This window comes from Vanellus vanellus (assembly GCF_965231255.1).
Source record: "Vanellus vanellus genome assembly, chromosome: 2".
NCBI classification, from domain to species: Eukaryota; Metazoa; Chordata; class Aves; order Charadriiformes; family Charadriidae; genus Vanellus; species Vanellus vanellus.
Window position 1 is genome coordinate 87,849,818 of NC_138906.1, and position 24,807 is coordinate 87,874,624.

A 24,807-nucleotide genomic window follows, 5' to 3' on the forward strand; every position below is an offset into this window, starting at 1 on the left:
CACATGTGATTGTGACATGGATGGGCATTCGTGGGACCGCGACGACTGATCTCAAGTCTGAAGTATTTGCTTTTTATAAATACCGAGCACAGAACTTGGCTTTTCTTCCTTCTTGTGCACTCTACCGAGTATTTGAATTGCAAGCATTGTCATGCAAATGTATGCGCAGAAAAAGTGTGTACTTCATCAAGCTTTGGAAGTTTTCTTTTTTAAGGACAACAAAAAAAATCCCCCCTCATCTCTAGATGGCAATTTACATTCAAATCCTGTTTGCTGTGTTCTCATGGTAACTACTGCAAGGGAATATGCACGGTCCATGATAAATAGACATCCCTAGAGCTCCAAAAGCATCGCTGGGGAACAGAGTATTGTTGTCTAGCAAAAACTTTAATGTTCGTAACTCTCTTGCTAAACTGTGTCTTAGGGCATTTTGTGCGTTTTTATCTCGTAAGGTTCAGGAATTTGTTGGCTGTGAAATATATTTACATTCTTGATGCCTATGAAGCGAGATTAGCCCTGGTGTCCTGTTAGTCAGGAATATCTACAGCGATTGCTGTAGAGCCAGCCCTCGCTAGGCTTGACTTCCTTTGAGTAGCAGCAGGAATGAATTAAGCAAGTACAGCCAAAGATATCACATGAAAGACTTGAAATACCAGTGAGCTGAAGAAAGCCCTGCTCTATGTGTGTGTCTGTGTGTGTGTGCGTAGCTGCAGCTGCTAAAGATTCAGTTTTTCACAATGGGCAAACGCTGAAGGGTGAAAAAGCCTTAAAAGGTAAGGGATTTAATTCATGCAGGTTTTTTAATAATTTTAATCTTGCATACTTGGAGGTGTAGTGGACTTGTAGAAAAAGAAAAGAAAGTGCCTGGAGTTTGGCTGGAAATGTTTCTGGGCTTGTATTTTCTTTTAAAGAGGGTAAATGCATGCAGAATCAAGTTCATGGAAAAAAATGACTACATTTACTGGTCTAATCATATTTTCGCATGCCAGGAGAGCTTTGCTGCCAAGCAGTCTGCTTTAATAAATCACACTCCGTTTGAAAGTTAAAGGGGTGATTGTTTACGGAGCTGGGAAAAAGTCAGCAGGAGTAGGGCTGTGTGTGCAGAGGGGGGAAGACCTGTGTTGTAGTGATGGGCTGCTTTCTGGAGAAAGATCTTTCCTGTTGTTCAGCAGTCTACGGTGTAGATTCAGGAAAACCAGCTATGTAAAGTTGAGGAGTGTAGCATTCCTGTAATTTATTAAGGCACAAGGCATGGCTGTAGTTTTGCTTTGATTACATGATAAGAAAGCGACACTGGGGACCACTATTTTTAGGGGATGGGGGGAGTCCAGTGAGATATCTGCAGCACCCAAAAGTCTAAGTTAATTTTGTAGTTTTACTGGAGAAACTTGATGGGGTGCATTTGAGACAGCAGTTCTTTTCGCTATAGAAATACAGGAAACAGAATATGCTTGGGGAAAAAAAAAAAAATAAATTGCTGTAGTAATGGAAAGGATACCATAACAGCAGTATATTTCAGCGTTGTTTTCTGTGTCAGCTCCCCCTTCCACCCTCAATGAAATAAACCCCCCAACCCAACTCAGCAGGTAAAATAGCTCTGTTCTTCACCGCTGATTGCCTTTGCTTCTGGGATCTGCATTTTGTTCCTTGCTTTCCCACTTAAAGAGCTTGCCTCTGCAAACCTTCAAATTCAGCCACAGGGTAGAAAATTAGGATAAAATTGCTTGAGAGAACCTGTTATGAAGGGAATGGGTTTGATCCTGCATCATTGAAGTCTATGGGAGTTTTATTCTGGTCTCAAGGAGAGGAACCCCAGATTTGCCTTGCAAATCTAGATGGAGGAGATATGATCTGATAAAATGCCTATGGGACCGGGAAGGGGGGGTTCTCATAACTTGTAGTTGTTCTTCTCTCACTGATGTAAAGATGTGTCCTTTTAAACCCCAAGTGGTAACAGTGGCGGTAGGCCAAAATGTAGGTATTTTTGTTTTGCGGAACATCAATGATACGTATTCAGTATTTCTTTGCTAAAACTGCTTAGTTTCCAAAAAAAGATAAGATTTGTTTTGTTTCTCATTTGTTGGCTTATTAAAAAAAAAAAAATATTTACAGCCTGTAACATAAATGGAAGCTTAACAACAGTGATTTTTTCCAGTACAGCTGGATTACTGATGGGAATTTTCTGAAAGTTATAGTATTGTCCTAACTATTCACAAATCTTTGTCAGAGCTACCCTCAGAACACAAAATCTGTGTCAAGAGCAGAAGGTAATGTTGTTTAAGAGTAGATGGGTCGGTTGCTGAACTTTTTTCTCTTTAACTGTATCTACCTATTTATGTGTGTGTATATATATGTGGCTTTTCTCAATTTAGTCACAGAACGTGGCGAAGAAGCAAAGACTTCATTGGGGAAGACCTCACTGTGATGAATTTGTAAGGACTTTGGAACATCCGTTGTCACCTCGTAGGATGAAACTTTAAACATGAAATGCTTACTGAAAGCGCATCAAAGCATCTTGTCTTTGTTGTCTAACTTACGCTAGAATTTACTGTTTCTGGTGGTTTTAGTCAGTTTATAAGCCTAAGAAGCAAGGCAGGCCTATTCCTAGCACTGTCATTAGAATTACAGAAGTGAGGTTGTGGTTTCGGTTTTATGAAGTGGAACATAGTCGCAGTGGAGTCCGTGTTTCAGGACATCGGCTGAATCGTAGCTGTGTGCCGGCGGTCAGCCTAAGCTACAGGAAGCTTTTTGGCTGAAGCGTGAGGAGGTTTGAGGCTGCTGCTGTTGGTTTGTCTCCTCCACGTTCCTGACGTGCGTTCCCTGTTGGGGCAAGAGGGAGCTGGGCAGCTGGTGCCGCCGGCGGGAGCTGTGCTGGGGAGGTGGCAGCACTGCAGCTCCTCAGGCTCTGTGGGCGGTAGTGGTTCAGTCCGTGGGCAGCAGTAGTTTTGACGTTCAGTGCCAGGCACGGGGTAAGCGTACGCTCTGTTCCAGTCTGTGAAGTTAGTGGTGAGCCAGGAAGCCCATTGCACCGCGTCAGTCGTTCGGGACGCAGGGAAGTTTTCCGTTTTGGCTGCCACCATGGATTGTCACACGCACCTGCTGTGTGAGCATTGCGCGGTGTTCAGTGTCGAAAAGGCACATTTCTCACCAAACTCATAGTGCTGTGTTGTATTTCCACCGTTTACATGATGAGGTCTGTCATGGCATTTTTGAAATTTACTCTCTGTAGATCTAGAAATCTTAAAACATTAAGTAGGTGGTAAGTGGGGGCTTTGGGGGGTCTCAAAACTCCTAAAAGTCAATAAGAGATAAAGTAGATGGGGGGGGTCTCAAAATTTATAATAGTCGAGCAGACATAACGTAGATGGGTTGAGAGAATACTTCCACTTTCAGAATGCCAGATAAATGCCATGATATGATACTGGCTTTCTAGAATGAATGGCTGCCCCAGATTCAGCAAGAAAACGAGTATGTCCATCTGCAGCTTGCCAGCCACACCATTGGTGCGTATTTAGCCAAAAAGAGACAGCGTCCAGCCTCATTAATTAAGTAGTCTTTCAAAGGAAGAAATTATGATTTTCGTTGAAAGTGGTTTAGCACTTGAATTAGCTTCACAGGAGTTTTTAATATAAGCAAACAATTCACATAGCAAACAAAGTCGCATTTAGGAAAGCCGATTCTATCTTCACTGACTCTTTCTGACTCAAACATGAAGGGTTATGTTTTGTTGTATACTTAGGCCAGCCTAGGAATTTCTCAGGGGAGAAATGGCTGTTCAGCCATGCAAGATTGCCATTTCCCTGTGACCACTGGCGTGCACAACCTGGCGCGTCTCAAATCAGCCAGATTCTGAAAGGGCATGTACATCTCATTGGCCTCAATGAGCTCTAAGCACACATCTGAATGCTTTGTTTAAGTTATTACTGGTTTTAGACTGCTGTGGGTGTGCTGGGCAGCACATAACAGAGTGCCCGGAGCCGTGATCCCTCTTGTCGCACAGCTTTGCAGAGGAGTGAGGCGTATGTGCAGCTCCCTTACAGTTCTGTATCCAGCCGAAAGTGGCGACTGGTCCGTGCAGAAGAGGAGGGAAGACTTGTTATGTCCATTGCTCTGGTGGTGTGGAGTCCACGCTGCTGGCCAGCCCCAGGAGAGAAGAGTGCTGGTGTGTCAGCAGGGAAAATGTGTCTGACCGATCGTGGAGTCTCAACAGTGTGTTTTCACCAGGATCAGAAAATCTGTGAGAAGGACAGAAAAAATCCACTGCTGGGGCAGGAAGAGCCATGTTGTTATTTAAATGCGACACAGCAGATTGTAAGAACATAAGTAAGGGCAAAACTCTTCTCCACAGGATCATCCTAAAAATAGGTAGAGTCAACTAAGCGTGTGCTTCACGTAACTAAGAAAAGATGGAACTTGCCTTAGAGAAACAAAGGGCCATTGACTAGCGCCCCTGCCTGTAAGCTCTGCAGGCTTTGTGGAGATGAACAGTGGCATCACAATTAAATCACTCAGAAGGTGGTTGAATGTTAAATTAATTAGTGATGTAATTGTACTATTATAATTCAATTTTTTTCTCTCTCTCTTTCTCTCTGTATAGTTAGATCAGTTAATAGTTCGATAATCATATTGGTGTTAAGGGAGGTTTCTTGCCATCCATTTTGGGTAACTCTGCACCATGCTAATACAGCAAAGTTAATCTACTCTATAGTTAACTCTTATTTCACAGATGTATAGGAATTGGAACAAACACGTAGTTTCTGCTTTTTTTTTTGTGACGGAATAATATACGGTGACTTTCATTGCAAGTGTTAATGATTGCCAATATATAATCTATAGCAATAAGACTGCAATGGTTTTTTGCTCTACCAAATGCGATTATTAGCAATGCTTGCAAGAAGCACAGGAGCTATCTGCTGTTCCAGCCAAGGTGATGTTGACTCACCTGTGCCTTCAGCGTGGTCTCTGTGGCAGCACAGATGGCTGTGATCTGCAGAGCTCTTCCATCTCGTGTTTATGTAATATATGAAGAAGTCAGTAAAGGGGCTTTTTGTGTTTGGTTTAGGATAGAAATTTCAGAGTTATCAGAAAAATCTAATTTGATCTTGATGTGGTTCTCAAAGACATCAAAGAACCCAGGTAGGAGGCTTTCCAACTCTTAAGGGGGCGGAAGATGGGGTGGGAATGGACTGTTGTGTTGTAACAAAGCAGTCCAAGGAGAATACATTTGTTACCTTTTCCTGTGAAATGTGTGTACACAAGAACAAACAACTACCTTAATTTTCTGTCCCTTCCCTGAAAACACGCACATACACACGTTTCACTAACCTTGACATCTTGTTGTATAGTCAGTTGCAGATCTGCCTGGCAAGTCCTGAATTTATAATGTAAAAATGCGTACGGATACAAGAGCAGCAGCTCAAAGGACCAAATTCTAAGAAAATGCCAAAGTTAGACTGATGCTATCTGAGATGTGCCGAGATAAAAGATGTGGGAGTAATAAATGTGCTGATTACATGGGATTGAGCTGGGTCATTTACCTGGGCCATCAGGCGACTCTTGCTGTAGCCAGGCAGACATCTGTGCTGATCACAGGGATCCCCATCACCTTCTGTAAACTTGAATTTCCCCTCTCTATACTGAAAAAGTACCTTAACTGCAGTGTTAACAGGTTTCCTCATACTTCTGAAGCAGGATCTCCAGACCACCCACTGCAAGTCTGCTGCAGCGTGGCTCTCAGGCAGCCCCCACCCCCCCCCCTCGGTGTCCTGGGCTCCCCCCAGTTGAAGCGAGCCCTCGCTAATGACGAAAACCAGCAAAGACCGTGCACAGCCCCCTGGGGTGTTTTTGGTGCAGAGGGGCATGCACAGTGGCCACTCCGGTGGGGGTCGGTGCAGGGTCCTGGTGGAGCCGGAGGGGGGCCAGGGATGCTCCGGGGGAGCCGGGTTGCAGCACCCGTGTGGGCAGCAGCCCCGGGGCGGCAGCTTGGCTGTGAATGGAGCCCTGTGCCTGTGCCGGGGTGGGAATAATCTGTCCTTTCAGTGCTGTCCGACCTCCGCTGTCCTAGCAACCCGAAGCTGTCGGGCGGAATATTTTGTGGCGTTCCTCATTTACACGTATTGGGTATTGGCTGTGATTTGAGCCTGGCTGGTTTCCCCATTGCAGCTTTCAAACAAAAAGCATGATGCAGGAAGGAGAGGAGAAGGGGCTCCTTAGGAGATAATTTTATAGAACCACATATATTTTTTTTCTGGCTTAGGAATCGCACTGGATCATTTCCTTGCTTGAGAAAGCACCAAGCGGCAAGTCTGCGCGTTATGTCAGCCTTGTGCTTTGTTGGCGTCTTTTGTGGGCCAATGAGGGAATGAACCACGTGCAGGGGCGAAACGCGTTGGAGAAGGAGAAACTGCTTGTGGCCTCAATATTGAAAAAGGGGTGCGATCAAGTGCTAACTTCTTAATGTTGCTTGAATCTGATTTTGACTTTTAGCTAGGAAGTTGCTGGCCCTCATGGCCATCCAACAAACTCATCCGCTCCACACTTACATCAATTACAAAAAACTCAAACTTTTTTATTAGTTTAAACCGTATGGTTTGCAGAGGTGTGATTCATGATTGTTGCAGGGCTTTTCCCATTTTTAACAAGTGGAGCTGATAACGTGGAGGACGTTTTTTTTGTTATTTCATGGTGAATGTGTGAAGGCTTTGTAATGACTTAATCTAAGCAAGTCTGCAGCCTGTCTCTTCACAGACAGTCGGTCACAGTAAAATCTCAGCCAAACTTCCCTTGCTGGACCGCCAAACTCTTGCATAAGTGATGAACTTTCTCCCTGCCAAGGAGAAGCTTGCGCTTGGGAAGCACGGTTCTGGGTTGCGCCGTGTGCTGCAGGCCAGTAGCCGTGTGTCGTGTCCCTCTCGCTGGTGCAGAGTTTGGGAGTGCCAGTACCAAAGGTTACAGAAGTCAGCACTAAGCTTCTTCAAATAAATGAAAGCAGTATTTTTTCCACAGCTGGAGTGCTGAAAGGGGATTAGTTAGATCATTTAGTCTAACCCCGCTGGGTGGCAAACTTTAAGGAAGCCGTTAACGCCTGCTGGAAGGAGGAGGACATCCCGTGTTTTCTTTGACGTGACTGGTGGCTTTAGACGGTCCCACCACCCTGGGTAAGCTCTTCCAATGACTACACTCAGTCAGAAAAAGGTGTGCCTCCTGGGATTTTTCATACTTTTTATGTCTTTATCATCTGCTGCATATTAGAAATTGTTGTTGAAGGTATGCCCTTGGTATAGCTACTTACAGCTTACTATCAAGGCCTCTCAGCTTTCTTATTGGTGAGCTCTTGAGGCTTTTATTGAAGTCCCATACTGCTTTTTTTTTACTCAGATCTTTATTCTTATGGCTCTTATCTAAATGGTTTCCAGTGTAGAGGTCTCCTTTATTGTGGTCCAAAATTGGACACAACATTTCAGTAGCAGTCACGTAGCTGAGGAGGACAGGTTAGCCCACAAATCACGGAAATGACTTCCGAAGTATCAGAGAATTTTTAGTATTCTCTTTAAGTCAATGCCCCAAAATAGAAGAGTCTCAAGATGTAAATGGCATTCAGGCATGGAGACCTAAAGGAATAAGGTGTGACCAGATCTAGAGAAGCAGCAGGTGGGTGCCCAGGACTGAAGGAGGGAATCGGGTGAGATTTAGATTGAGAGTCCTTTTCTGCTCTCCTTGTGCTCTCCGAGTTGAAGTCTCTTGTCCCTCCGTGGAGTGCGATGTTAGCTGCCTCCACCCGTCCATCGCGAGCTGTTCTGGCTGGAAGTGAGGTTCTTCCACCTCCTCCTTTCTATTTACCTGCAGTAGAGAAGAGGAGGCGATATCCCTGTATCCTCTCTCCCACTGTATGGAGCTGCAGTCTGACAAAAAAGTTGCTTAGTTCCGAGTCACGCGGGTAAGCAAGGAGAGTCGTGATAATGTGGATGAAAGTTATCTGCAATACTATTTCAGGATGTACTGCTGAAGTGATACTGCGTTCTCATTTCAGTGAGAACTCGCTACGTGGAGGGTTTCGTGTATTCAAGTGTGAGGTTACTTGTAGTAACACTACACTGGGCATTAGAAATATGCAGGATTAAGTTCTTTCACGGATTGTTATAAGAAAAGGTTTTACAGCTATGTCAGACTGTGGCCATGCAAGATGAAATTCATCTTAAACAGGTTCTCTCAAGTATTTTCATCGGAATTTCGTATCCCCCGATGAAACTTCCTATCTTTCAGGAATAAATGCTTGATACTAAACACCATTATCTGAAGAAATCATGTTAGAGGAACTATCCTAAAACATGATTTACATCTTTTAAGTATAGAAATGGACTTATATGCCCAGCCTGCCAATAAAATGTCAAATAACAAAGAAAACTTGTAAGGTGTGGGTGAAAAGTCTGGCAGGGAGGAGCAGAAGTACAGTGGGAAAATTATGGGGGGAAAAAGAAAAAAGAAAGGAAAAATAGTAAGTTATTTGATGCCATTGCTGACGCGGAGGGTCGGGGTTTCACCATCTGCGGTTGGTCTGTATGCAGCCTCAGCAGACATGGAGCGGTGTGTGGGTTTGTTTTCTTGGCTGTTGTAGCGAACAGTGGTGACGTTGGTGTTGGCTGTCTTGACACGGGGTCGTTAAGGAAGGACAGCTGTCCTCACAATTGGTACCTCACAGCATGTTTCTTCATGGTATGTCTGTGGCTATGAGGCAGCCTGATTGATTTTCTTCAGGAGAAGCCTGCTGACCAGTCACAGTGTGGGGAGAACGGGGCCAGATTGGGGTTTAGTCTGCAGGGACTGGAGGCTTTAGTGAGGATGACCTCAGATGAAATGGCAACAGATTACTCACAGGTGGAGAAGGAGGGCCCATGAAAAGTTCCAGCTGGGGTCCGTGCTGCAAGTCGCACCTTCTGTCAGGGTGCTGAGACCCTGCCAGAGCGGCTTCGAAACTTAAATCCCTCTTTTCCCAAATGCGCTTAATGGTCTGTCTCACATGGCTGGTCCTGCAGTTGCTGTTCTGGGACAAACAGCCCCTGAGACTTGCTGTGCATTTCAATGGATTCCCTGAATAATGTATTCAAGCAACAAGGGTTCACTTCAGCTGAAAATGTAGGCAATCACATAGATAGCTCTAAACATGCACTTAGAAAACTTAAATAGCTCTGGTGTTCAAGCCTGTGCCTTTAACAATCCATTCCTATTCCATGAGGTTTTAAACCAGGGTGTAAGAAATTAGACTGTAATTTTGAGGAGGTAGCATTCCTCTGGGCATATATGAGAGAGGCAGACAAATTGTGTCTTCCTTTAGAAGAAATTCTATATTCCTTTCGAAAGGAAGGCTTGCAAAGAGCCTACTCAGGGGTAGCCTTCAGTCCATACAAACCAAACAAAAAGAAGTTTACTCTGAAATGCGAGAGTACAGTGACTAATAAAAAGTAGATTAAATAGCTCCAAGATTGTGAGTTTATCGATCCTTATTGATGAAAGCATGAAATTGCAGCAAGCCCGTCAGAACCATTTGAGCATCTTTTCTCCAACGGTGAAGCGAGTTCCAGCTCTTTTCTTTGCTATATGCAGACAAGTAGGACCTGGAACACGACTACAGCATCTTTGTAGATGGATCAAACTCAGCGGTGTCTTGACCTAGTTGAAATCAGTGCAGAGGGTCAGTGTGGTAACGTACTGCTTCATAGCTCTTAAATGGGCTGCTGTTTTAAAAATATCCTTGAGACGCCCGTGACTGTAAAGTAAGCTGGGCGACAGGCTGAATATAAATACAAAAGCATTTTCACATTCATTTATTGAGTCTCCTCCTGTGCCTGTTCTGGTACAGTAGAACTCCTCTAAAATTACAGTGTTCCTTCTATACAGTGTTATTTTTAGCAGGGGCAACTCTAACCTGTGGCATGAGAGTGGCTAATTCAGAAGTCTGTCTCTTATCTGAAATACTGAGGGCTGGACGGTGAGTCACGCAGGTCAGCTGCAGTAGTTGGAACTGAAGAGAAGATCAGCTAATCGTGTAAACGCTTGCTGTTGGTAAATGCAGCGCTTTCACCTTGGGACCTGTAGAGATTGTATACAAGAGCCAGCGTATCATTACTGAGTTTGCAGTGAAATCCGGCCTGGAGTTTGCAGCAGAATTTTTTGAGACACAACTGTTGTTGCAATATACCCGTGCTCTTTTTCTAGCACGTTGCCACCAGCTGTGTTAATAATTTTTAAAGGCTTTTTATGGGGCTGTGGGGTGGGTGTGTGGATAAAGGCCAGAAGATCTTCGGACATGCAAAACGCTTACTGTTATTTCAGGTTTATCCAAATATTCCTTGACTTGCTGGTGCCACACAGTAGAAATACCAAATAAACTTTTTAGCTGTGGCATGTTCTTTGTTTTTGTTCTCTGATGCTCTTATGGTGTTTGTCTGTGGACAAAAATACTCTGGGACAGTAAGGGAATGTCTTCAAAAGCAAAGCAGGCACCAAACTTGTCTATGTTTTGACCTGAACCTTTTCCAGCTACAGCAAGCTGCGTGCTGGAGGAGACCAGGGAGGGCTTCTTCCCCTGGAATACCCATATTCTTAGACCAGTGGGACCTGATGCTCCGGGTTCTTGGAGCACACAAGTGTTAATGTTCCTTGTGCTGGAAGCGCTGCAGTTCTGAGGTTGAAACTCTGATGACATCTGCTTATTCAACAGAGTTTATGGTACAAGCGACTGAAGAAATGATGGTTAGAAGAGCAGGGGGTGAAATGGTTTGTTGGAGGTGGGAGGGTGACCAACATGGCACTGCAGCTGACGTCTCTGGATTTGACAGGGAGGTTGCCCTCTCCTTGCCCTTCCTGGCTTTGCAGTGCATTTCCCTATTGCAGGTGCAGGCGTTTCCCTTTCACTTCTTGCAGGTTACCGGCTTGAGTCCTCAGCAGGAGTAAAGGCTGCCGAGCAGTACCCATGGATAAGAATCGCTGAGCGTAATGTAGTTTACAAAAGGCAAACAATGGGCGCGCAGGCATTTTCATATCAGTTCAGCTGGATTACATATTAGAAGTTAATTTATTCACACTTTTCAAATTTGCCTGGGAGGACAGCCTGGCATTGGTTTTGACTCGTGGAGCTGGTGACTGACATCAGAAGACCGTGGGGACTGTTTCAGAAAGGTCTGGCTTAATAAGTCCCCCTATTTCTGAAGAAATAGCAGTACATGTTAGGATGTGAAAATGAGTTCAAAACTCACTCTAAAGCAGAGGAAGACCGACCTCTTCTTAATTTCTGCTGCTTTTCTCCATAGTAAAATTGCCAAGACTTCATTTTTGGAGTAAAAGAGTAGATTTAAAGAACTAAGACATTGAGGAAAAGTTACTAGTTTTTAAATAAGAAACTACTTTTTCACATCCTCTTAACCTGTTTTTCGTGTTTTCTTTCTCTGTACCTGTCTTCCACAAAACACTATCCTAAGCCAGGGAAATCAACGCTTCTAAGACACAGTAGCAAAGCTGACATAGTCCTACTCAACTTCTCACAGAGAAATCTAGAAACAAGGGACTGGGGTTTTTTCCTTTCTTTCCACGTCCCCCGAATCTCTCTCTGCAGTTCCTCCTGCCAACGTAAAATCCATGAGGCTGCTGTAATCTGTCATTATTGTGTCTGTACTATTCTGAGGCAGGCAGTAGTTCAAGGAGGAAGAAGGAAGGGGAAGTCGGGTATCCTCTGTGTTTGAACGGAGCAAATGATGCACAGGACAAAAAAAATGTTCTCTTCATGTGTTGTTCGGGTGCTTGGGGTCCCCACTAAAGATGCTGTCCAGGGTAAAGGGATGGTGTTTATTCAAGCCTTGGTCAGACTGTAATCTAAGGAACTATTTTATCATGAAAATTACACGTAGGTGTTAAATGTCTGTCCTAATGGCTGCTTCTAATTGTGATTTCAGGCAGGAGCTTTGCCCTTTAGGAGGCTCACAACAGATCAGAGCAAGCATTTAGCAGCTTAAGGAGCCAGAGTCTCGCCAGCAGAGACTCCAGGTCGCATTAAAGCCTTGGCTTTGGTGCTGTCTGGCGCAAATTCAGTGGAGACTTTTGGATTCAGGAAATGATAAATTACAAGTTGTGCTATGAAAGAGTGCACCGCAAAAAACACCTTTATCAAGTAGAACAGACTTGACTTGTAGCTATTAATTGCACATTGATGTTGCTCATTGCCCTAATGTGTCTCTGACCCAGGTGAGTCCAGCTGGTGATTTTGTGTGTCAGAGTGGTTTAGTGCTGCCATTCCTTGATAAAAGTAAAGTATCTTGAAAATTAAATTGATTTGAAGTTGACTGCTTTTTGGACAAATTTGGAAGCTCTCAGTTGACTTCCTTTTCTGTTGCCTTCTCTTTTATACATTTGATCTTACTTTGCAGGAGTCTTACTTTTAGCTGTTAATGCAAATTTTTAAATTTGGAAGACATTTTGGTTTAATATCAGTTATGGTTCTGTTGTCTATCTGAAATTTTCCTACAGAATATAATTTCTTCCCAAGTGTCCAGTTTTTACAGCGTCCCTAGTAAAAATTTAGCGGACCCCAGAGATGAGTTCTGTCCTGTGTTACTTTGGTATAAATCTGAAAGTTGGATTGTTTACCACAGGAAGTCTGAAGGAGCACCAGTAAAGATACAAGACTGAGCATCAGCTGCATAGGTGACCCTTTGCATGGAGATTTTATACTATAACAAGTTTAACTCCTTAGTGCTGCACTGAGTATCGTTGAAGTGGTCATCATTCCCTGTCTTAGAAGTGTCTGCAGTTTAATCGTAGAATCATAGGTTTAGGTTGGAAGGGACCTTGAAGATCATCTAGTTCCAACGCCCCTGCCATAGGCAGGGACACCTCCCACTAGACCAGGTTACTCAAAGCCCCATCCAACCTGGCCTTGAACGCTTCCGGAGATGGGGCATCCACAACTTCTCTGGGCAACCTGATCCAGTGTCTCACCACCCTCAGAGTGAAAAATTTCTTGCTGGTATCTAAATCTCCCGTCTTCCAGTTTGAAGCCATTCCCCCTGATCCTATCGCTACATGCCCTTGTAAAAAGTCCTTCCCCAGCTCTCCTGTAGGCCCCCTTTAGGTACTGGAAGGCTGCAATAAGGTCTCCCCGGAGTCTTTTCTTCTCCAGGCTGAACAACCCCAACAACATTCAGCCTTTCTACATGGGAGAGGTGCTCCAGCCCTCTTATCATCTTCATGGCCCTCCTCTGGACCCACTCCAACAGGTCCATTTCTTTCCTACTTAGGGGCTCCAGAGCTAGACACAGTACTCCAGGTCTCACGAGAGTGGAGCATAGGGGCAGAATCACCTCCCTTGACCTGCTGGCCACACTTCCTCTGATGCAGCCCAGGATGTGGTTGGCCTTCTGGGCTGCAATCGCACATTGCTGGCTCATGTTGAGCTTCTCATCAGTCAGCACCCCCAGGTCCTTCTCCTCAGGGCTGCTCTCAATCCATTCTCCACCAAGGCTGTACTTGTGCTTGGGATTGCCCCGACCCAGATGTAGGACCTTGCACTTGGCCACTTAATAGTGGGATACAGACAGTACTTGCACTCTGGTTCAATAAGTGCTGGCTCAATTGATTTTTATGCATGAGGAGTCCTGCTGACTGGCAGTTATGCTTAAAGTTATCCCTGCCTGCAAGTGTTTGTACAATTGAGGCTGAAATCCTCTTCATCCACAGGGTAAACCTACCTGAGGTGCAGTGTATCACCGAGTCGTGAGGTGGATGTGCTGGGTGCTGTGGTGTTGCACACAGGACTGCATTTTTACTTCTTCTGGTTGCTAGACGTGGGAAACCCTGGATGCATTTTAGTGTTTAGGGTTTTGGCTCTCAAGAGCTGCTGCGATGGCTCAGTCAAAAAAACCCCAGGTGATGGGGAGTATCTTCTGGTACTCCATAATCAAAGTGTAAAAGAGGAGTCCAGCACATCTCTTACCTACCACCGCCCCCAGGTTACTCAAAGCAGCCAGACTTGTTGGCAGATGTAATTCCAGTGATACGCCAGGGCAGGATTTGACCCTCCAATTTAATAGCTTCATGTGTCTGTGAGCAATTAAAAGTTACTAGTGATGTAAAGCAAAGGAGTATGCTTATGTAATTAAAAAGGCGATAGTCTTTATGTTGTCCTGCTGTGATCCTGTGTTAACATCTCTTGCTGTGATTTATGCTTTTCTTTAAATTGCAGGCTTCTGGAGTTTGGTGACTGTGTGACAATCCCAGCTCCTGGTGACAGAGCAGGGCTGTTTCTAACTTCTGTAGTTGCTGGAGAAGTACCATGAAAACGTTGCTGCTTCCTCTGCAACTCAAAACAGGGATGGATGGAAAGAGAAAGTTTGTTTTTTAAAAAGTAACATGAGCTTTCAAGCCCACCTGCTGGCTGACTTTTGACTTTTTAAGTGCCTGGGGCTGGCAATAAAAGGATTAGGTGGTGCAGCAGCCATCTGGCTCCCAGAGGAGGTGCTTCCTCGCAAACTGAGGGGCTGCCTTGTGAGAGAGACGTCTGTGTGTCCCCTAAATTTTGCCCGGCTTTGGTGTATCCCCACTCCCATCCGTGCATCGGCTTCCCGGCCTCACTGCCCCAAAAATACTGTTTTGTTTCCAAGTCTTGCGAAGAGTGTCACTTTTTGAGCTGACAAGTAAGGGTGGGGTAGAAGGACTGAAAGCTTGTGTAGTGTCAAAGAGAAAAAAAGATGTATTGACCTGTGTCCATTCGGGGCACGAATCAGCCTTGGGTTACATGAGGCAAAAAGTGAGTATGTTTTTCCTCGTGGTTTCATTGCCTTTCCTGTCTGCATCATCCGCCACCCACGCAGAAACAGGCAGGCAGGTGTGTGCAGGGACATTCGGAGCGCTGCTTCCCAAGGCTGGTTCCCTAACATGCCTGGCTGCCATAGGGTGGGCACCTATGGAAAGCACTGTTGGCAGTACCAGTCACGACAGTATCGATATCTTTATCGTACGCATTTCATACTGCATGTTCACTAAAATGCAAAGCTTGTGGTGTATTTTACTGGTGGTGGCAAAATCCAAAGGAAACACATTGTTGAGAAAGAAGAGTTTCTTTGCATCATTCGCAGAGGCATTTTCCCCCTCTGGAACATTAATTTTTTATACGCGTGGCTATGGAAATCACAGAATCACAGAACGGTCAGGGTTGGAAGGGACCCCTGGAGATCATCTAGTCCAACCCCCCTGCCTAAAGCAGGGTCACCTACAGCAGGTCGCACAGGAACACATCCAGGCGGGTTTTGAATATGTCCAGAGTGGGAGACTCCACAACCTCTCTGGGCAGCCTGTGCCAGTGCTCTGCCACCCTCAAAGTAAAGAAGTCCATCCTCATGTTTAGATGGAACTTCCTATGTTCGAGTTTGTGCCCATTACCTCTTGTCCTATCACTGGGCACCACTGAAAAAAGACTGTTCCCATCTACCTGGCACCTTCCCTTTAATTATATATAAGTATTGATAAGATCCCCCCTCAGTCTTCTTTTCTCTAGACTGAAAAGACCCAAGTCCCTCAGCTTTTCTTCGTAAGAAAGATGTTCTAATCCCCTAATCATCCTAGTAGCCCTTTGCTGGACCCTCTCCAGCAGTTCCCTGTCCTTCTTGAACTGGGGAGCCCAGAACTGGACACAATACTCCAGATGCGGCCTCACCAGGGCAGAGTAGAGGGGGAGGATGACCTCCCTCGACCTGCTGGCCACACTCTTGATGCATAAAGAGTTAAGTCACATTTCTAACAGAGCCATTGATGTAACAGTGGCCAGAGTGGTGCGGAGTTGATGTAGCTCCTGAATCTCCCTGGGGTGCAAAGCACCGGTCTCCGAGGGAAGGCAAAAGCAGCAGCTGCTGGTGGTGGCTGAATTTCTCCATCGCCCCCGTCCGCCTGCTCGGGCCGGATCAGGTCCTGCCGGCACGCAGTGCTGATTGCCCCGGGCAGGGCTCACCGTGGTGACCAGCGACTTTTTAAAACACAAATTGTTTTCATTTTTCTTCAGTGCTACTGCTTGTGGAGGAGGGGCCGGGCTGTGGTGTTTTTCCATTATGAATTTTGGCCCCAGTAACCAAAGGAAGGAGTTGGAAAGGAACGGGGAGTGCTGGGGAAGCACTTGCCCATGCCTGGCTCTGCGACGGCTCCCTGTGGAAGCACTGCTGCATCTACTGAGGAGTATCCCACCTCTGATCCAGAAAAGAAATTAATGAAAGAAGGAATAGCAACATTTTGGGTTAGACATTTTGGCTTTTAAAGGAGTATTTTTGAAGTTACCTAATTAACAGTTCAGAGGTATCATCACTAGCACACAGTTTTTTGGTTTATGCATAAAGGTGCTGATGGAAAAGTTTAGACTGGATATTTTAAATGAACTTTTGAGTATGTGCTTTCCTGAAAGTGCTTTTGATAAGTCAAAATTTGGGGGAGTCATTTATTTGTTAAGTTGAACAAGGGGCATGATTAAAGCCAGGTAATAGATACCAAGAGAGTCCCCTGATTTACAGTTGCTCAGGGCTTGATCTTGCTGTCGTTTCTATCAGCTGAAGAACTTCAGATCTTATATAGACTATTGGCTGTATCTATGAGTTCCCACCTTCTGAACCTCTTGCAAAATACTAAGCACTATACTCCAGCCCTGCAAAGCACTTTGCTGGAGGGTCACCTGGTGGGTTAAAGTGGATGTTTGGTCCGATGAATTAAATGGTGTATTTATATGTGACATTATTTTGGTATCGGGGTTGCTGGCATTTTGCAAGACAGCAGTTCACACTATCTTGAGTAACTTTGTGTGGCTGTTTTACCTCAAAGCGTGGTGAGAGCACAGGTGACTCAGAGGATTCTGAAATGGAATGAGAGGATTCCCGAGGCTCCCAAGGGCAGGAACATACGGATCAGTTTTCACAGGTTTTCATGACTGAGTGGCTATAGGGTGAGCTGTATTCTAGATGAAAAATGATGCTGAAAGAACAGCATGCAAACTAATGGAAACTTATTTCAGATAAACGGATTTTTTTTTTTCTGTTTACAGATGAAAATATTTCTGCTGTTCAGAGTAGCAGCAAATAGAAACTCTTTGAAATACAGCTTATTTGAGATTTGAGGTACCACTGGCAAACTTCCATCCCTGTCCATAGTAGATGAATTGTCACTACACTGAAAATTAAATCTTTTCTGCCCTTTAGGGTTTGGGTTTTTTTTTGTTTTGGGTTTTTGTTGTTGTTGTTTGTTGTTGGATTTTTTTTCTAAAGGCCATATCACACCACTGTATTTGTGTATCTTCAACATTTGGGACCAGCTACAGGGACTGTAAATTCAGTCACTAAAGAAACAAAATAGTCAAGCTTATAGCTGTTGACCTGTTAGTTGCCTGTGCTTCTTTGTGTCATTTCTTCCTGCACAGCAATGGCCCACGAATATACATGAAATGGAAAGAGAGAGCTGGTTGGATTAAATGGCTGTAAATGTTGTCTGTGGAAAGGATATTCTGTAACTACCCCTTTATTTCCATCCTGTAGATATATTTTTATAGGCTCAGAAATGCTAATGTCCTTTAAGATACTGCGTAGCCAGTTTTTAGCCTCTGTGCATTTCAGATTCATATAATTTTCCCTTTGTTTGTTTCTCCTGACATCTCTAACCATTGCTATTAAAATCCTTGTTTTGAACCTGCTCGTTTTAGATGCCAGACCAGTTTGATCAGACAGTGGTGCTTAACCAGCTGCGCTATTCTGGGATGCTGGAGACAGTCAGGATTCGGAGGGCTGGTTTCCCAGTCCGGAGGCCCTTTCAAGACTTTTATAAAAGGTAAACACTCTGACTTGTGCGCTTCAGATGCGATTCACGGGTACCAAATCAACATTCCCATGTTGAGGAATGAAGTGAAAATCTAATAACAAAAAAATCATATGGAAAAAATAGAACTTGTGTCTTAAATGAAGTAATAAATAGGTTTTGGTTGCCAGGTATAAAGTCCTCATGAGAAACTTAACTCTGCCTGAAGATTTACATGAGAAATGTGCCGTCCTACTTCGTCTGTATGACAACACAAGCACTGAATGGCAGCTTGGAAAAAATAAGGTAAATAATCTGACTGTGCGTATTGTGGGGCTGGTGCTTATGCAAAGCTGAGGGGACAGGATTTAGACTGCACAGCTGCAGAGATGTAGTTGTAATGGTAATTACTTCTGGCCTTAAAAGAAGCTGCGCATGCCTGTTGGTGCCCTTGAAACCCTTATAGCAACAATTAATGGTTGTGCTGAGGAATTTGCTGTCTAAGGCACTTAGACACTGACTGGTGATTTCAGTCATGGAGAAAGAGTCCACTTGAATTTTCTGCCAGTGTTCACAAGCGATAGCGCTGGTGAGGATCAGAACTTAAAACACGGTAGCTGGATTTTAACATTTTTTTGAAGTATCGAGCATGTGAAGTAACACCTTTATTCTACAGGGAGCTCCACTCATACCAGTAAAGCCACCTGCATGATACCTGCTCAGTGGCTGAAACCAGGGGGAGGAATTTAGCCAGTGTTCATGTGGCAGAGTTGAGCTCTAAGTGTGTTTGCCATCTTAGTCTGAAGAGTCTATTTCAGAGGTACATAAGACCTCAGTATGTGACCTACCGGACAACCTGAACTTTGCCTACAACTTTTTTTTTTTTTTTCCCCAACAAAAATCCAAATTATTTTAATTGAAAGAATGGAGTTCTAATTTAAGAAATAAAACAGTCCAGGTGTTTTTGCATGCTCGTTTTTCAAGTTTGATTTTGGACAACAGTTGTGTGCAGAGCTTCCCTTGTGAAAGCATCGTGTACTCAGGAGAGGATTCCCCACTGCAAGATTTGAGATCTCTTAAATCTTAAAAACGCCTGGTGCAAAGGACTAGAGGGTGGATTACAAACATCAGACCATCACTGCCAAGGATCACCCCCCAGGCCTCTGCAGATAGCTTTCTGTTCTTTTTTCTCTGGGTAACTCCTGTTGGTGCTCCCAGGGCTTCCATAGCAGAGGGAGAACGAAAACCAGATCCAGAAGTAAAGTTTGCTGAATTATGTGTTACACTTGCAGTTCTCCTGTCAGTTGTTAGAACTGTGAAACTTTCTCATAAGGCGGCAAAAATATTTTGTAAAATCTGATTGATTTCTGTGTGAAACACCCTTTCCCCTCATCCTCTTCTCCCCCACAGCGGCATATTTTTGAAGGGTTTCCTCCACTCCTCTGCATGCTTAAGGAGTCTCAGAGATGCTATTGGGAAAGTTGATTTAATAATTTTACAGTTATTGTAAGGGATAGAACCTGAAATATTCTGATGGCAGTTGAAGTTATCTTTTATCCCGTTTTGGTAGACGATGGCTTACACGTAATACAGTGATAATGTTCGGCCGCAGGGCTAGGCTGTGCTTCCCACTATATTTTCAGATTGATATTAACAGTGCGTACACATGGACCCCGGACAGCGCTTTGGCATCTTAGGGACATATATTTACCAGAACCTGAAATTGTTCTGACCAGCTGCTTGGTAGGAGCCAGAGCTCTGTTGTAATTTCCCTTACTGGGGCTGTGGCTCATCCCCCCCCCCAGGAGCTGCCTGCACACTTGTAAGAGTCTTCATAAACAGCTTATTGTAGGGAAGGACAAGAGGGCATTGGTTTCAGACTGAACATGGGTTGGGGCACTATCCTGCCCGTGTGATTTAAAAGGGGTAGTAAAGACTTTGCAATGATTTAGCTTCAGTGTGATTTTTTTTTTCCTTGTCTTTTACATCCCAAGCTGCAGTGCACCTGCTCAGGAAAAGGCATGAGCCTGGGTGTAACATGTGCTTAACATCCGTTTTTGTTCAGGAAGTAGCTGAATGCCTTTCGGAAGGAGAATTTTGTTGCATTTTTAAAGCCAGTGTGTGTAGAGCAAAGAAAGATTGCCCACTGAGTGAAAGAAAAGGCTTTTTCCATGCCTAAAAGCTTTCTATAGAAAGAGCTACCCAGGGCAACTCGGATACTGGAATGTTGTTTGGGGACTTTCTGTGGGACTTCTTATGTTCCTTAGAGTTGGATAAGTTGTAGTAAAATGTAGTCCCTTTCCAGCTACATTCAAAACTCACGACTGTGTCTCTCCTCAGGAGTCCTGCTTTGTCTTTGGTGATAGGCTTTTTTCCCCTGAACATAGAGGGAAAACCTACCTTTTTTTCTAATTGAATACTCCCAAAAGTCGTATTTTTCTTTCTTTTTTTTTTTTTTTTTTCCACAGCAAGAAAAAACCCAAAACACTTCAAGGAAGCATTGCTGCTTTTAAATGTCCTTGCAGCCTTCCTCCCTTAGCAGAGCCCATGCTGTCCGTGTGCTTTCCTCATCACCCCGTTGCGGTGCGCAGCCTGGCTCGTCCCGGATAATCCAAGTGTCGCTGCACTGGATAGTTCCGGCTGCTCGTGCCTTAGGCAGCAGCACGCCAGGCTGTTGCCACCTACAGCCGATACCAGCAGACTTAGCCTTCCAAAAGGCACAGTTGAGAGGGGCTGGAAAAAGCGCTGGCAGGAGATAGCTCACCTCTTGGTGAGTCTGCAGTAAAGAGCAGGTGTCGAGGCGGATGGAAGAGGGAAGCTGCATGCCCTGTGCCTCTGCTTGGCTGGAGAAGCACTTTCATTCATTCAAGGCAAAATAAGCCAGCTTAGCTCAACGTATGTCAATGCCACGTGCTAAAGCTGCCTCTAAGAGGCACTAGGCAGTCTGGGCGAATGACCCAGGTTAGTGCTGGGATGAGAGCTTGGAGAGCGGTCCGTCTGCCGGAGGGCGGACGGCTGTGGTGGGGTGTCTGGCGCCGGCAGCTGTGTCACCCTGTAACGGCAGGAAAATGCAGTCGAGTCGAGCCAAATATGAAACGACTCTCGTTTCTACTTACTTCTGCAGGCTTATAGCAATGCCGTCTGAAGCGATGAGGCTTGTAAGGGGTTGTGAAGGCTGCCGGTACTGTGAAACAGCTAAGTCATCGGGGTGGTGTTTCTGCCCCTCAAATCAGGAAGTTCATGCTAAGTCCTCCAGCTTCTTTGGCCTGGGATACTCTTTGGTGGGAAAGGCTGTTTAACAAAGCCAGTAATTATGTTGCTTTTGGAAAAACCCTACTCCTAATTAAAACTTTTGTTAGTGTAATCAGGCTCTTCCCACTGAAATCCAAAGCTAGAGGATCATCTGCAGGTATTTTCTTTTAAGAGGAATGCGTTTTGTTTTTTTCCTTTTCTGTTGAGGAAATGGTATGTTTGTCTCTGAATTCAAAGCTGAGGCTTGCTGCTCGAGCTGACGTTGGCAGCCCCCTGGCTGTCCTCTATATATGATGCTCTCCGCAAGTTGTTAAGCCACAGGTTTTCTCATGTAGGTGTTTCTCCGGGAGTCCTTGGAACACAAGTTGGAGAAACAGCGAGAGGTGGAAGTCACCAAGGCAGCAATGATTATCCGAGCTCACATCTTAGGTTATGCAGCCCGGTAAGTGACTAGATGGGAATATTAATAATCAAGCTTTGGAATAAATGGCTGGGGTGCCACAGAGTTTAATCCTTCTGGCTCACTTCTTAACTTTTGCTACGGACCAGGCATCCAAATCCTGTAAGTGGCTTTTGAAAATGCCAGCTGGTATCTTTGCCAGATCCATGAACAAACCAAAATGGAGTTTGAATTGGTTTAATGTAATGAACAGGACAGTATGGAAGTTTGGAGGTCAGCCAGTATCCATATAATTGTATCGTGGCGTTAGATCCGTGGTAGGAGCTCTAGCTGGATGGCACCTAGTGGGGCTGCCCCAAGTTACCAGCTGAGATTCAGACTTATCTTTGCTTCGTCGTGGTAAGAAAAGAGAAGGCAAATAAAACTAATCAGTTTGGTTCTTGAAGAACCATGACATTAGCTAACTGATTAATGTTTCACTTGTTTACCTGGCTTCATGCATTATGTATTAGGTAGAGTTGCTCATCCCATCTGTTTATTTCTCTGCTTTTTCTACAAATCAGTAGACAGTTTAAGGAAACTTGTTTGCATAATGAGGTAATTTCTCTTCATGTGTATATTAGTCCTGTCCTTATATTCTGACCAGTATGTTACTTAAAAACTGTATTCCTATTTTAATGGCAGAGCTTTCCTGCTGTTCATGAGACGTGGGATGAGTATCTATGTATATTCTGTCTCTGCACGTGTGCACACACACAGAGCTGTCCTTTTAGCATCTCCTTGTCAGGCACATAAGAACATGTAAGAGAGGTAATGTGCATTTCCTTAATGAAGACACACAGAGCTCTGTCATAGAAATGGGAGAATCTCTTTCCTGTCAAAGGGAGGAGAAAGTGAACAAGAATGGAGAAATCATCACAGAGCTAGAAATAACAAATTGGTTTTGCTACTACGGGCTCATTACTGCAGGTCACCATGGCCAGACTTCTTGCGACTGCTCGTTAATTCCTTGTTTCCTTAGAAATTTCCTTTTTTTTTTTTCCTTATCTCCCAGAAAGCGGTATAGAAAGGTTCTCTACTATGTGGTTGTGATACAGAAGAACTATAGAGCATTCAGTGGTAGGAAGAAGTTTCTGTGCCTGAAGAAAGCAGCCATAATCCTTCAGAAGCAGCGGCGAGGCCAGCTTGCTCGACGCGTTTACAGGGAGCGACTAGAGGAGAAGCAGAGACAAGAGGAGGAGAGAAGAAAAGAGGAGGAAGAAAGGTGCAGTACGCTGTCTTACATCACTCTCCTGTCCGTGCTATATTAGGTTTTGGTCTGAATAGCCCTTTTTTCAGGCTGTTTTTGATAAGTGATGTTGAAAACCTTTGTTTCTTTTGCTAAAAGATGCATGTAGCTATTGTGGTAGTTTCATATTCACAAACGTATCCTCGGTGACCTTATTTTTGGCTGTCTTTTCCATGTGGCAGATGATCTCTGTAAGTTGAGATATTGCCCTAGCAAAGGTATGTGATGAGCTTATGTTGAGCTTGATTTACTAACTTCTTTTCTTCCTTCTCTTTTAGGGAAAGACAAAGGCAAGAAGCAGAGCGTCTTGCCCAGCAGGTAAATGATATTCTTAGTGCTTTCAGCCATCCTGTTTATTTAAGTATCTCAACCCAGCCATTAAAAAAATAAAAGGCATCTGTGGCATTTAAACTAAACTTATTACAGGAGTTGGCAGATAAAGCCAAAGGAAACTTGATACAGTTGTTTGCATGGAAGTTTCTTTCGCCTCATGCTTCATTTAATTTCTGGCAAAGTTTGAACTTTCTGCATGTACCTCAGCTTTCCAGTATCTGTGAGCAAATGCTTTCGTTTTTCTTTTTCTTTCCTATTCTTTTCTTTCTGATGTAGGGATAGGGGTCCTTTTAAATGAACAGCATGGTGGGAGAACAGTGCTTTAGAAATAAACAAATTTTAAAAAGGAATCTTGCCTTGAGGGGCTTTATTTTATTTTATTTTAATTTTTACTTTGTTTTATTTTGAATGCAGGCTGAAGAAGAGAGAAAGAAGCAGGAACTGGCTGCCATTCAGAAAGCCCAGAAGGAGGCAGAGCTGAAGCAAGAGGTGGAGAAGCAGAAAGAAAGCAGACAGGTGGAAGAAATCCTGCGTCTGGAAAAAGAAATTGAAGACCTGCAGCGTGTGAAGAAGCAGCAGGAGCTGTCTTTGACAGAGGCTTCGTTACAGAGGCTGCAGCAGCTTCGAGACGAGGAACTCCGGCGGCTCGAGGACGAAGCATGTCGAGCAGCCCAGGAGTTCCTGGAATCTCTGAACTTTGATGAGATTGATGAATGTGTCCGAAACATCGAGAGGTCTCTCTCTGTGGGCAACGGGTATCCTGCTGAACTGACTGAACAGACTGGAAATGCCTGCAGTGAAAAGCCCAATTTTAACTTCAGCCAGCCATATCCTGAGGAGGAGGTAGATGAGGGCTTTGAAGCTGATGACGATGCATTTAAGGATTCGCCCAACCCAAGTGAGCATGGCCATTCTGATCAAAGGACCAGTGGCATCAGAACAAGCGATGATTCCTCAGAAGAAGATCCCTATATGAATGATACTGTGGTGCCAACAATTCCTGCTGCTAGCAACACCATGCTTATACCTCCTACCCATGATACAGTCAGTCTCCACAACTCTTCAAGTGGTGAATCCACATACTGCATGCCAGAAAATGTATCCTGTAGACCCCCAAATTCCGTGGAACTTATTTCTCCTGATGGAGACTATGATTACGACCAAGACGATTATGAAGATGGTGCTATTACTTCTGGTAGCAGCGTGACCTTCTCTAATTCGCACAGTAGCCAGTGGTCACCGGACTACCGATGCTCGGTGGGGACATACAATAGCTCTGGAGCATACCGATTTAGCTCTGAAGGAGCTCAGTCTTCTGTAAGTATCACTGGTTTTATTATCTAATGATTGATATGTGTTTTTTAATTATTAGTGGGTTTTTCCCACTGGGCAGCCGTAGAGTCACCACTGGGGCTGTTCTTAAAGACGTCTGTGTTGTGTAGTTTGACTTGCTTAGACTGCGTATGGACATAGTTGTCTGTGGCCATCTAGATGCCACTGGGGTGAGCGCGTTAGACTTGGAGGCAGCTCGGGTGCTGCTTGCAGTCCTAGGCTTATGCAAGGATATGGTTCTGCCTGTTTTAATGCAGAACTGCGTATTATTTGGTGAGGAGTTCGGTGCATGGCCTTGGATGCAATGCATAAGCAAAACTCTTCTCTGCGTGTGTGTGTGTGTGTGTTTCGAGGGGGGTACCAGGTAGTACGGTGGAGAACTGGTTTCAGAAAA

At 44.5% G+C, this 24,807-nt stretch overlaps 1 protein-coding gene across 1 annotated transcript in view; it reads left to right on the forward strand.

Moving 5' to 3' along the window:
• Positions 1–24,807, forward strand: part of MYO10 (myosin X) — a gene marked incomplete at its 5' end in the record, with an annotated part of 170,062 nt that overhangs the window by 118,437 nt on the left and 26,818 nt on the right. The window contains 6 exon segments of the mRNA XM_082479786.1: positions 17,717–17,841; positions 18,000–18,114; positions 21,396–21,502; positions 22,515–22,724; positions 23,027–23,066; positions 23,496–24,398. Of these exon segments, the coding sequence (XP_082335912.1) occupies positions 17,717–17,841; positions 18,000–18,114; positions 21,396–21,502; positions 22,515–22,724; positions 23,027–23,066; positions 23,496–24,398 (1,500 nt within the window).